The sequence below is a fragment of the Olea europaea genome, unplaced genomic scaffold (genome assembly GCF_002742605.1).
Source record: "Olea europaea var. sylvestris unplaced genomic scaffold, O_europaea_v1 scaffold1301, whole genome shotgun sequence".
Classification (NCBI taxonomy): domain Eukaryota; kingdom Viridiplantae; phylum Streptophyta; class Magnoliopsida; order Lamiales; family Oleaceae; genus Olea; species Olea europaea.
Genome location: NW_019230477.1, coordinates 189,509 through 203,802, shown reverse-complemented (window position 1 = coordinate 203,802; position 14,294 = coordinate 189,509). Strand labels below are relative to the sequence as shown.

Below are 14,294 nucleotides of genomic sequence, written 5' to 3'. Positions count from 1 at the left end.
AGCAGCTTTATAACTAGGTAAAACTGCTCTGAGAGGAAGGGTGGCCTCTGGGAACAGAACAACACCTGTAAAAAGGTGAATTGCAGTTAAATAAAAGTAGAAGCTAAATAAAGAGGTAGTACATGCATATAAGAACTCACGCACGCTGAGAGTACTTATTTCTTACTCAGGAAAACAGATAACTGACGAGTTCACATTTTCTAAGTTTTCGGCTAGGAAATGGCAATTAGATTAAATCAGAACATATTAAATCATTCTTTGAGTAGGAATGAGTGTGATTGTTATCCTAATTAGGTATGTACAAGCAATTACCCTCTCCTTATTTCATTACCACTAAAGACATAATCAAATGTGTAGGTCGTGTGAATAAAAACCTTAATTTTAGATCCAGTTGATTGAAATGGAAGCATCCTAGATTAACAAGAAATGAGAATAGCAAGACATCAAAATGCAAATTGTGAAGTGTTACACGGAGTGAAAAAACAAGGGATCCTCATTACCAGTTTGTCCATTTTCCACTACAGAATTAAAAGGAGTTTTAAGCCTAGTACCTTCCAGATAGAACAGAGGAAGGATCAGCACAGCACCACCCTCCAAAAAACCTATCCTATTGTGAGTTTCTTCAGCCTCTGGGAACCATTATTTTTAATTAAGAAAAGAAGTACAGAAAAAGAAAACAGAAAATAATAATAATAAATTGCCCACCACCAAGATATGAATGCGAGGCAGCCAAAGAGCGGTCATAGGTGAAATGACCAGATGCAGAACCTGGCTGGCTAAAAACCACAAAAAAAAAAAAAAAAAAAACAGAAATTAGTCATAACATCACCAATTACAAGAAAGTCAAAAAAAATATAGATACACTAGCAAACAAGACAGAACCTAGCTGGCTACAAACAAATATATATAGAGACATGCTACCAAACAAACTGCCACAAGCCAAAGTTTTCTTGTACTTGGTAGTCCAACCACTTAAGTTTTCTTGTACTTGGTAGTCCAACCACTTCAGGTAAAGAACTAAAGGATTGTCTGTCTACCATTTGGTCCTTGTCTTCAACTAATTTTAACAGAGTATACTTTATCGATTGATGATAATAGTATGGAGTTCTATAATGTCAAAAATATAAATGATGCTAGTAATAACAATTTCTGCTATTTCGATTTTCAAATTTTTCAAATTTCATTTAAATCAAAATAGCAAGAGGGTTATTCAATGCACACACAAGCAATGTAAAGTCCATTAGCTAAGTCCATGGTCTTATCAGCCGTTGTATACATGCCTGTGTAAAACAAAATAACTAAACGTCAAACTTATTCTTGGGTCTATCATTTACATAAGAGGCATTAAGAGCATAACAAATCTTTTGATTACTTGGATGTCCTGAATTGAAAAATAAACACTATATATTCAACTGTGGAACTTAATCTCTGCTTCCTGACATCCAAAACCCTGAATCCAAACTTGCACAGCTAAAAGGATAAAAATGTAAAATAATTCAATCGTGGTAAACTTGTTCCAGTATGTGAAAAAGCAAATGCAAAGAGAGAAAATCAATTGACTAATTATTCCCCTAAAAAAAAAAAAAAATTGAACAAATTTGACTAAACATCAAACGACTTACTATTGGGTTTAACATTTACATATAGTGATTACTGGGATTTCATTAAAACAAAAATAAAAACGATACGTTCAATCCGAACTCCATTGTTCAATCTTACAATCTCTACTTTCTGACATCCAAAAATCCTAAATTTAAAACATGCACGGTTAAATGAAGAAAAAAGTAAAACAATCGAATCATCGTAATCTTTGTCCAATTTTCTAAAAATTAAAAGCAGAGGGAGAAAATCAAGTGAAAAATTATCCTCCTAAAAAACGAAAAATTGAACAATATTCCTGACTATATTTAATTTATATATATGGTGGAGCATTATAAATTTAGAGATTACTTGGAGCTCATTAAAACAAAAATAAAAACTTCTAAACCAATATTCAAAACCATAATTCCAAATATGCACGCACAGTCAGCAAAGCAAAATAAAATTAAATAATCCAATCATCATAATCATGTTCCAATTTTTTCAAAAAGTTTTTGATAAGTAAATGCAAGGGGAAAAAATCATCAGAAAAATGGCCCCCTCAAGAAAAGAAAATTGAGCAGTTTTTATTACTAGTCATAATCCTCCTCCTCCTCCTCTTCTTCAATTTCCTTGAGTATTTCCTCGATTCGTCGCCTTACACTCTCTGGAACATGCTCGTCCTCCATTTGACTCACTCTCTTTCTCTCTCTCGTCGGTGATTTTGATTTTATACACTCATATTGTGTGAGAAAGTGCAGGAAATCAGCAATGGCAGTGTCACTATTGCCAGTAAGAAGTTGTAAAAATGTGACGTGTCACATTTCTGACGCGTCGGATTGCATGCATCGTATTGAACGAATGTTGATTTTGGGCTTCCAGGTTGAGCCCATTAAGGAAAATGGGCTAAAATTAAAAAAAGACCCAATTCGATGTGGGACTCATATATATAGCTCAGATTTTAATTTGAGTCAAAACCAAATAATCAATATTAATCACATCTTTCATGAATTTCACAATTTTTTAACCACACATTTTAAAAAGTTTGAATATTAGGATTTGGGTATATAATTAATTGAATTATATATATATAAAATTCAATTAATTATATACCCAAATTCTAATATTTGTTTTCTTCCTCCTCAATTTATTATCTCTCTACTTTACTCTACCTCACCGTTGCCGCCAAACGCCTATACGTCGGATCAGCATTGTACGAGGCTAAGCATCGTCGTCAGTGAGGTTTCTCTATACAGCATCGCGTGTAGAAGCTGCTCGCAGGGTCGACAAGGCTTCTCTGCTGCACAGTTGTCCCATGCATGCTGCGTAGAGAAGTCGCGCGCTAAGGAGCCTTGTGCAGTGAATAGTGGTAGCAATGGTTTACATGTTTTGGCTATGGTTTTTGTAAGTAGAGATGGTGGTGGATTTGACGGTGGAGGTGGATTTTTTTAGATTGATGGTGGATCTGACGTTGGTGTTGTTAAATCTGTGGCGACAGTGGCTTTGTTAGATATGGAGGTGGCGACAGTGGTGATTTCGTTAGACCCACGGGTGCGGTATTTTTGTTGATACTAGCGATGGTGGTGGTAGTGGCGGCGGCGACGGCAGATTGAAGATTTTTTTGGTGGGGTTGTGATTGTGAAGTGGTAGGTTGGTGTTGGTGATGGAGCTGAGGTGGATAAGATGAGTTGTGGTCTAACTGAATAGTTGGTGGGGTGGATGGGGAATGAGGATGTTGGCAACCAATTATTTGTTTGAATGTAACAATAAATTAGTTAATATGTGGCTAATAAATAATTTGTGATCAATTATTTGGTCAATTGTGAGCAATAAATTAGTTAATTTGTAATAAATAAATAGTATGTGGCCTAAAAAACGTGATTGTAACTCACAATTGACTAAATTGTGATCGAGAAATTACTTGTGAACGATTCATTTGATAATTTTTGACTGTTAAATAAATTGCAAACTATAAATTTCTGATTTTGTAATTGATGAATAAGTTGTAACTTATAAAATTTTTGATCAGTAATCGAGAATAATTTGTGATTTATAAATTTTTTTGATCTGTAACAGATAAATAATTTGTAACCAATTAATTCGAGAAATTTGTGGTCGAATTGTATAGATTTGTAATCTTAATATATTTAATCAATAAAATACTTTATAATTAATAATTTCATAAATAGAATTTAATAGTATCTGATTTTTGAAATTTAAACCTGATTTTTGTGTTTTAAATAGGTCATAACTAAAATCTTAGACGTGAATTTTTCCCAAATAAGTTCTCTATCTTCAAATCTTGACACCATCGTTGACAACTTTCGATAAGTTTAAAACTAGTCAAACTATTTTGTCAAAATAGGGTTGACAATGGGACAAGATGGGTCATGGTCGGGTGGCCTTCCCATCCCTCACTTGCTAGGGATTTTTGTTTAATTTTTAGATAATTTTAAAGTACAATAAAATAATTAGGGTAGGAACTATGTTCTTCATCCAACAACTATTACTTAAGAGAACGAACTCAACGAGGATTAATACACAACATTCTTTCATCGCTATATAGAAATGACATATTGCTAAAAGAAAAAACACACTTGTTTAAAGAGTTGACTAAGCAAATTTCATCCACCTAATATTAAAAGTTAAAATCATGATTTTCTACTTCAAACCCGAACCTTGTTATCATCTTTCGATTTACTTTACATAAAAAGTAATTCATCTGTCATATATGCTTTACCAAACGCACCTTATACTTGTAGGAGCAAAGGTTTTTTTGGAAGGAATTTGTGCCATGATTTGAAGCTTAGGAATATGCTTGAACTCTTTTCAGAGATTGAGGACCTCCCTTGTAAGACTCTAATCCCCATATCCGAAAATTGGGCGTAAAGCAGCAGCAGCAGCAATGGAACGATCTCTTCTCTCTGGCTTTTTCATCATCTCCAACACTTCTCCACTCTTCAACTCCTCAATGTACATTCTCAAATGGTGTTAATGCAATTATTTTGAATCTATATTTTAATGCAATTATTTTGTTTCATCTACTTGTAGGACAACTGGTGTTAATTTGAGCAAATACTTGAAAAATACTGGGCAATTTCGACAGCGGAATCTTCAAATCGATTGAAATTTTAGATGCCTTCGTACTGTCTCAGTCTTGGAACTGCCACTCTGGACACTTCCTTAAGCTCCGTAAAGTAATTATTACTATAGTCTCTCTTTGTTTTGGAATTTCTTTTCGATTTTAAATTGATTTTTTTGATTGACTTCATTTAACTTCGTTTATTACCAAAGATTGAATATTTTGATTTATTGAAAACCATACTATATCCATCTCATCAATATAGACTTGATTTCCTTTTTTGTCTCATGCATTTTCCTTATGAAAAGTATAGATATTTCTTAGTTTTCTTATATGTCTTATCTAAGGTAACTCGTTATCATTAAATATAAAAAAACCCTATTTAAACAATTATTTATTATAGGTCTATATTAGGAAAAATATACGAAAAATTTATATTTCCAATTATATTAATTATATTTCCTTAATTCTTGTCAAAATAGAAACAAGCCTATTATGGGATGGAGGTAGTAGTAGTTTTTATTTCAACAAAATATTAGACTGTTCCAATAAACAATTTTCGATATGCGTATGTAATGCTGGATCTTCACTAGAAATTATTGTTCTTTAAATAAACATACCTAAGTCAAGTTTTTAAGCTCATCCAAACCAGCTCGAGGAAGGACATTTGTAAGAAATATCAATACCGACTTGACATATGATGATCGACTAATTGTTTTCTTTATTTTACAGGAAAATGATAGTTTCAGGTGTTCAATCCACAGGGTCTATACATCTTGGAAATTATCTTCGGGCCATAAAGAATTGGATTTCATTACTAGTCAGTCTCACAAATTTGTATAATACAGACTTTGAGTAAAATAGAAATCCAAGAGAGTGGCAAAATTTGTCAAACCATGCTTTAGGAGCTTGTTTAAGACCATAGAAAGAACGTTTTAGCTTAACAAAGAATCATTTGAGGGAAAAGGCTCACCAGAAGGAAGTTTCATATAAATGTCTTATTTGAGGTCTCCGTGTAAGAATGTGTTCTTAATATCCATTTGATATAAAGACTAAGACTGGGAAGCAACAAGAGATAACAATAGGCAAACGATGGTCATTTTAGCCACGGGAGCAAATGTTTCATCATAGTCGATTTCATACCCAAGGCAACTAACTGTGCCTTGTAGCGCTCAAGAGAACCTTCAGAATGAAGTTTGATTGAATATACCCATTTACTCCACGGCACAATATCCCAATTGTGATTAACCTCAAGAGCCTTAAGTTCTGCATTCATCGCCTATTGCCAACAATCATGTTCTATAGCACGTCTATTGGAGTAAGGAATGAAAATCGAGTTAAGGATAGTCGACGTAGAGCTATGGGTCGAAAAACCATACCTATATGGAGGTCGAGGAATACAAGAAGTGCGACTGAGAGGGACAGGATGTAGAAGATTATCTGGTAAAGGATCCGAGTCGTAGGTGGAGAATCGGGAAGGCTTAGGGAAATAATCATCTGTGGCAAGGGATCTGATGCAGCATGCTTGCAAGTGTTTACTAGACTCGGCTCGTATTGAAAGGATTTTGTAGAGAAATCCAACAAGACAAAGAACACAGGAGGAAAAACAACAATTTCCGAAGTGAAGAACAATTGTTTTTCCAAAGAAAACGACATTATGAGAAATCCTAATGCGCTGTCTCTTAGGATCATAACAGACATATCCCTTTTTAGCCCTACCATAACTAAGAAAAGCGCACCTAACTATTTGAGGTGTGAGTTTTGTCCTTTCATTTGGTGGTAAATGGACAAAACAAATATAGCCAAAGGGACGAAGATGAGAATAAGTTAGATCATGTCTAAAGAGCTTATAAAACTGAGAAGCATTATCTAGAGCAGATGATAATTGATTTATGAGGTGAACAGCGATAGATAAGGCTTCACACAAAAAATGAGAGGGGATAGCATACTCAATCAGAAGAGCTGTAACCATGTTAAGAGGGTTGCATTCTACCACCTAATTTTGTTGAGAAGTAGAAGGACAAGATCACTAGAAAATAATATCTTTGGTCTGTAAGAAAGATTGAAACTCATTAGACATATACTCTCCTCTCGAATTAGATCTCAAGACCTTGATTGAAGAGGCAAACTAGTTGTCGATGAGAGCAAGAAAAGCCTGAAAGACAGAAAAAACCTCACCTTTTGCATTGAGAAAGCAAACCCATGTGAATAGACTATACTCATCAATAAGCATAACAAAGTATTTATACTGAGCATGAGATACTACGGGTGCAATATCCCATACATCACTATTGTTAATTGATTTGGGAGAATAATTGTGTTAAGTTTTATGTAATTGGCGATTCTGTGAACAAAAATGACTAAATTGAAAATGTACAAAAGTCAAGGAGTTATGTGCAGTTTTGTATAGATGAGTTAGGTAAGTTAGGGTTTGAGTTCGAAATACGGAAAGAAGAGACGTCGCAATTTCACTCGCTGCTCGCCAAGACATTGCTCGAGCGACAAAAAACAGAATGATCGTCGCTTGCTTGTCGCTACCTCTTTGCTCGAGCAAAAGTCTGTGGAACGCTTTTCGCTGGAGGTTTGCTTGAGCGACAGTGTTATTCAGCCAACCCTAATTCGCGATTTTCAAAAGTTTTATATGGCCTATAATACCTAAACATCCCTAACTTTAAATACCCAAGCTTTGCACGATTATCTTAAGTAGTTGTACATTGTGCCTCATATACATATCATATTCATTTAAGTCTTTTGGTGATCCAAGACCTTGCTCAAACATTGATTCAATCCTTTGATTCTTGAGATCCTACAACCACATATTTGGGAAGACATCAAATCCCTGAATCCAAAGTACTTGTCTTCCTTAACACCGTAAGAAAGGTACTCTCTCAGTTTGGCATTGGGAGAGGTGGACTGCAAGCACAAGAATTGGTGAATTCCACTTGGAAGAGATAATTGCCAAGATCGAGAAGTTAGAGGAGACAACAGCATCTTGAAGATTACAGAAAGTAGATTGAGAAGTCTAGTGGAGTTGGCTAGACAACATCTAACTGTAACAGATATTGTCTATAGTGGAGATAACTAACTTGGTCCCGAGTTTTTACCCAATTGGGGTTTCTTCGTCATCATATTGGTGTTATTTACAACTTTTTTTTATTTCAAATTGCGACAATTCAACTTAGGATAATTGGACTGTTCAATTAACCATCTAAAAACGATTAAAAAGTGACTTGTTACTTTTAATAAATAATTCTTCATGTAAGGTCAAACTCAATCGGCTAAGTAAACGAACTCTCAAATTGATTTTCCAATTCATTCATAAAGGGGTTACACATACAGAGTATATTTCTCATTAGGAAATTGTTGACCTCGAAAATTGGACCTTCTATGTGGCCAACCGAGAGCTACTCAACGTATTCCTCCCTTCGCACAATCAATGCACGGTCAGACGCACACGGCTTGGACCAGCGGGGGTGGCGGCGGTCGTATACACTCCGACAGTCAAATCAGATTTAGGTGGTCGAAACAATACCCAGGGGTTATGCAAAATAATAAGGGGGAGGAGAAAATATATTTATGCTTGCTATAGAGTGCTATGTAGTAAGAGTTTCATTACCTTTACCTCTTGCCAACCCTTGTGTATTTATAGGTTGGATGTGGGGCACGTGTACACATCTGACGGTATAAGGTGTCTGCTCATAGACGTCAATCAGCTGCGTCTGTAGAGTGGGCGGGTAATTGCTTCTCCCGAGTTGAGTTGAAATAAAGTTGATAAGTTCCATCAACTAGTCTCATGGAGACGTCAAATCAATTTTAACCTTAGGGGCAGAAAGGATCTTGGCAAAGATCTCCTTCTGAAATTGGCGGCGGATCTTCTGACAGAGGTCCCCGGAATGCACTTCGCCTCGGCCTTAGGGACGAGGGCGCTTTGGTCAATTCAGCAAGATTGCCTATGTCTCGCAGTGTGATAGCAGGTCGTTGACATTAGGGAGATCACTTCGAAACCACTTCGGGTGGGTGTCTAGCAGATCGGAGTGTGTGGTGGTGGACATTTCGAGGTGGTTCAGATAGGGCGTAACAGTGGTCCCCCAAGTCGAGGTATGAATATTTATATCATGGGTGGACTTACCAACCGGATGTGTGGACCGTGACTTGTGGGAGTTTGTGGGCCGATCTTCTGCATTCGTCGAAGCGATGATCTTAGGCAGATGCTCTAAAGCTTTGCTACTGCGTAAGGAAAATAATTACTCATGTGAGACCGAAGTGCTACAAGACTGGATGATGCGTAAGAAGAATGTCAACGCAGCAATCGAGGCGATGACCTACAGTGGACTCGCTTCAGGTGTGTCTATACGCTGACCCACAGGGGACGACGCGTTGGGAGATGGCTAAAACTCTGTAAAGCTTAGGAGGGAAAGCAACGACTGAGACGATGACCCACAGGGGACTTCGCATCAAGTGCGTCTAAGTTTTGTAAAGTTGAGTGAGGAGCCCATTTGCCACCGGTGCGCTGACCCACAGAAGACGATACGTTGGGAGATGGCTAAAACTTTGTAAAGCTTATGAGGAAATGCAGCGACCGAGGCGATGACCCACAGGGGACTCCGCGTCAGGTGCGTCTAAGCTTTGTAAAGTTGAGTGAGGAGCTCATCTGCCACTAGTGCGCTGACCCATAGGGGACGACGCGTTGGGAGATGGCTAAAACTTTGTAAAACTTAGAAGGGAACGAAGCGATAGAGGTGATGACCCATAGGGGACTCCGCGTCAGGTGCGTCTAAACTTTGTAAAGTTGAGTGAGGAGCTCATCTACCATCGGTGCGCTGACCCACAGGGGACAATGCGTTGGGAGATGGCTAAAGCTTTGTAAAGCTTAGGAGGGAACGCAGCGACTGAGGCGATGACTCATAGGGGACTCCGCGTCAGGTACGTCTAAGCTTTGTAAAGTTGAGTGAGGAGATCGACTCGAGGCATGCATCTGACGTTAAATGATTTGATAGCTGTTGCGTATTTCCAAAGTGACAGTTGGGTGCCATGCCCATTCCCCTAACAGGCTGTTGTGGCTACTTATTGTCAATGGCTGGTGGTGACCGAGGTGACGCATTTTATGCGAGCGTGAGGGTCACAACAAGATCTTAGGTGTAGATCAAATCTGACGTTTCATTTCAAGGGCCTAGATTGATGATGCGACGGACGGCCTAGATTGATTGCATTTGAATTCAACGGTGGAGATTAGCTGGAGCGTTCTATAAAAGACGGACTTTGAGCGTCTTTGAAGCTTTTCATCCTTGTGCAAACAAAAAATTTACTTTGCTCTCAAATCATTCCCGATTTTCGACTTTTTTCAAGCGTTTTCGACGAGAAATATCAATTTTCAGCGACCTTACACCATTTCCTGGCCATTTCCGCATGGGAAAAACTCTGAATTCATAAGTTCCAGTAACTTTTGGGACATTTACTCTCTAAAAAATGGCTTCTGATGGAAGTTCTGGTTCGGGGAGGGGGCTAGAATTAGTGAGGAGGGATGAGTCCACTGTGGCGACCTCCTCCGATATAGCCGAAGCGATACTTAGGGGGAGAATATATGGAAGAGGCTGGATAGCCCGGTTGATACTTCTGTGCACTGGGGAGCGTCGGATTACCCCTCCAAACTAAAGGAGGCCTACCTAGAGAGACTTAGGATAGAATATAGGATTCCAGATAGCATAAATCTGATCCTCCTCGAGCCTGAAGAGATGCCCTTCTCCGTCTTTCAAACCCTTTGTATCCCTAAAGTAACAGTCGGGGGGGGGGGGTAAGACCCGGGGCTGGTATTACCTTACTTCATAGGGTTCCCATACTCCATTCATGCTCGATCCGTCGAGCTCCATCAAAGAGTGGAAGAGCTCATGGTGCTGGACCGTAGGACGATGAAACACGATGGAGGGGGACCCCTTAGCACCTCTTACGGTCCCTACGAAGTACTCGACACTTAGTGAGTATCCCAGTTGCGTTTCTTTATATTTCTCTTCGGTTCGGATCGTGACTAACATTTGTATTTCTCTTGAAGGTACTCTTCCTCGGTGCGAACTGTCTTCTGAAGACTTCGACACCATTTGCATAATCTATCAGCTGTCTCAAAAGAAGAGGTCATACCATATGCTGATCAGAAACAATCTATACTTCGTTACACACGACCTGATGGCATCTCAAGGTAACTGTCCCGAAGCCTTTACCCTTCAATATTTCTAAACTCTCTACACTTTTACTAATTCATCGTTTGTTCCTTACAGACAACTTCAACAAGAAGATGCCCGTGCGCCCCGACTTTAAGACCATCTAAAGGATGATGGCAGAGGCACGGGCGCTGAAGACCTCCTCCTCTACCTACAAGAAGCAAATGGAGGACCTGGTCGGAGATGCCAGAGGACCTCAAGGCCGACCTATTGCGGAAGGGCAAAAAGAGTGCCGTCCCTTCAAAACACCCAACTATGGCGAGACCACCCCCCATTCTGAAGTAGACTACAATCCCAACCGGGGTGGCCATTCCGGAGAAGAGGCCTGCACCAGCAAAGGTTGCTATTGCCCCGACCAATTCGTCACTTGTTGCCGTGCCTATTGCCCAAGTGACGGGGCAACATAGGAGAAAGAGGGCCTGTCCCTCTAAGGAGGTCAGCTTCTTGGGCATCAACCTGGAGGAGCCGGTGAAAGAAGTGTTGGATACCCTTTCTCCAGAAACAGCTGCGGTGGCGATGGTCCACAACAAATACTGGACCGAAGAGTGGAGGGACCACACCGCTTCCTGCACAGCTGAAGACCTGGTGGCGGCCAATGGTGCCTGCGTGGCCTGGGCTCTCAACACCAGCATCCAACTCGAGGGCTTGGTGAAGGATCTGAATGCTAAGAGGGAGAACCTTGCCAAGCACCTCGAGGAGGCGATGCAGTACGGGAACGCTGTGAGAGAGGCTCGGCCAAGGCCACTGAGGATGAGAAGGGACGGAAGGAGGTCGAGACCTAGCTGACTGTTGCCATAGCAGAAGTGGAGCGACTGAAGAAGGAGCTATACGAGGTGGAGTGCCAAGTGGCTGCCATGACTCGACGAGTGGATCATGCCAACGAGCACCACCGGCTCACCACGGAGGCTCTGGAGGCCTCAAACAAAGAAAAGGCGGACACTCAATCTGAGGAGATCGCTTCCTTGAAGGAGGAATTGAAGTTGGCAGGGGAGGTGGCGATTTAAAATTTCATTGACCACTTCGAAGAACACCCCCTGTACGATGACTTTGCCAACTTTTGGGCCTTCTCGAGTGCCCAAGGCTTGCTAGGTCGGCTGAAAGAGGTCCACCCCACTCTGGACATCTCCTCTTTGGTGGCAGAGTTCGGGGGACCAGCTGAAGGCCGGCCTGATAGGCTTGCTGAAGAAGCTCCGGGGGCCCCGAAGGCGGTCGAGGTAAAAGCGGTCCGAGAAGACCCTCTAGTAGAATAGGGCCAACTTTTTTAATGGTTTCAGCCTTTTTGTATTTCAAATTCAAGTAAATGAAATGATATTTTTTGTTAAGTATTGGTGCTTCTGCTATCTTATTGTATTGATCTGTTTACCCTTGTATGAATATTCAAAACTAAGCGCCTCTTAACAATAACCAGTTAATAACAGGAGATCGGATCACTCAAGTTAATATGAAGCGGACCACTTAAGTAGACATGAAGTGCCTCTTAACGTTAATCAGTTAACAATTTGAGATCGGATCACTTAAGTAAACATATTGAAGGACTGAGGAAACAATTTACTAACCGATGTGGCACAGAACCGAAGTTTCATTACTTTGACAAATTACACCACACTTTACTAAGGCAATTTCAGCACTTAGTAAGCTAGGAAATTTATAATTGAGATCAAATCAGAATACCCATTCATTAGACAATATTGAGATCGGATCAGAACAAAGGCTCATCATTGATAGTACTTCCTCAAGTGTTCGGTGTTCCATTGATGAGGTAGTGCCTTTCCTGCCATGTCTTCAATTTCCAAAGTGCCAGGTTGGGATTCTCTGGGGATGCGGTAAGGGCCCTCCCAGTTCGATCCAAACACTCCGGACCCTTTTGGTTTTGAAGATTGGAAGACCTTTCTAAGGACGAGGTCCCCTAACCGATGAGTTCTGTTTCTGACCTTGGAGTTATAATAACGGGTCATCTTTCAATGATACTTTATCAAGTTCACTTGGGACGCATCCCTCCTTTCTTCAAGGAGGTGGAGTTCGCTTATTCGAGCCTCGTCATTGCTGATCTCATTGAAGTATATCCGACGATGTGATCGAACCCCGACCTCGAGCGGGCTCATTGCCTCGGCTCCGTAGGTCATTGAGAATGCTGTTTTCCCTATTGCAGTTTGGCTAAATGTTCTGATGGCCCAAAGGACGTAGGGGAGTTCGTCCACCCAAGTCCCTTTTGAGGTGTCAAGCTTTCTTTTCTGGGTGTGCTTGATAGTCTTGTTCACTGCCTCAACTTGTCCCTTTGCTTGAGGGTGATGAGGCGTTGAGAAGTCCTTCTTTATGCCTAGCTCGTCGCATAATTCTCGCATCTTCCTGTTGTCAAACAGTCTTCCATTGTCGGACACTAAGGAGTAGGAGAATGCCAAACCTACAAATGATGTTCTTCCAGACGAATTTAGTAGTGTTCGCCTCGGTGATCTTGGCAAGGGGTTCAGCCTCGACCCACTTAGTGAAGTAGTCAATAGCGAAAGTTGCGCTTCCTCTTCCTTTTTCTTGCTATCGTTTCTTCCAGATGGCCCCGCTTCACTAGGAGCATTTTCATATGCCAATACCGACGCTGCATTTAGTGTGGCGGAAGCCAGTGCCGGTCCGGAGGTGGGAGCTATTGTGTGTCCTGCTTGAGTCCATTGCTGAGTAACAAGGTGTGCTGCGGGTCCTCGACCTACCTGCCTCTGAGGTGGAGGGAGTCCCTGCTCGGCACGATTTCGGTGATCAATCATTTCTTCACTCACGATTTTAACTCTCATCATTTCCACGAGTTCGTCATAGGTGGAAGGATTCTTGCTGCGCACGTCCCTCCAGAACAAAGTGTTCATGTTGAGGTCACCTTTCAGGGCTGAAAGGGCTTCTCTGTCAGTGACCTGTTCGCAATATATGATTTCGTCCATAAACCTGGCTAGATAGCTTTTCAGCGTCTCTCCAGGGGCCTGTCTCATGTCTTGCAGGCGTTGCACTGGGGCCTCTCCTTCTCTTTGCGAGAGGTACTGATTCAAGAATGCCTTTTTTAAATCTGGCAAACTTCTAATGCTTAGGGGAGGAAGCCTGCTGTACCACACTTTGGCGGCTCCGCCTAGTGTTAAATGAAAGGCTCTGCATTTCAAAGCAGGCAAGGCATGAAATTTGTGTTAGGGGGCATGAAATTTGCTGGCATTGGGAAGTTTCGGATCTCCCTTGAGAAAGGGAGGTTATCATCATCATCGTCAATCTCATAAGACCGACAGGGCCCATCTAACCCTTCATCATCTTAAATTTTCTGGTGAGGTGGAGGTGCTTCTCCTCGACTCCCCCAATCGACTAGGTTCCTCCTGTCCCTCCTATTTCTAGGAGTAAAAGGAGCCTGTTCTTGTTCCTGATCTGGCCGAACTGATCTTCTCACTGGGCGGACCCTA

General features: G+C 40.7%; 1 protein-coding gene across 1 annotated transcript in view; it reads right to left on the bottom strand.

Moving 5' to 3' along the window:
• LOC111374874 overlaps positions 1-2,351 on the bottom strand; it is a 6,786-nt gene extending 4,435 nt beyond the window's left edge. Inside the window, exons 1-4 of the mRNA XM_022997633.1 lie at positions 2,173-2,351; positions 706-776; positions 552-629; positions 4-65 (exon numbers count right to left, since the gene is read on the bottom strand). Coding sequence (XP_022853401.1) covers positions 4-65; positions 552-629; positions 706-776; positions 2,173-2,267 — 306 coding nt within the window. The 5' untranslated portion in view covers positions 2,268-2,351. The remainder of the gene's footprint in view (positions 1-3; positions 66-551; positions 630-705; positions 777-2,172) is intronic.
• Positions 2,352-14,294: the final 11,943 nt, after the last annotated feature.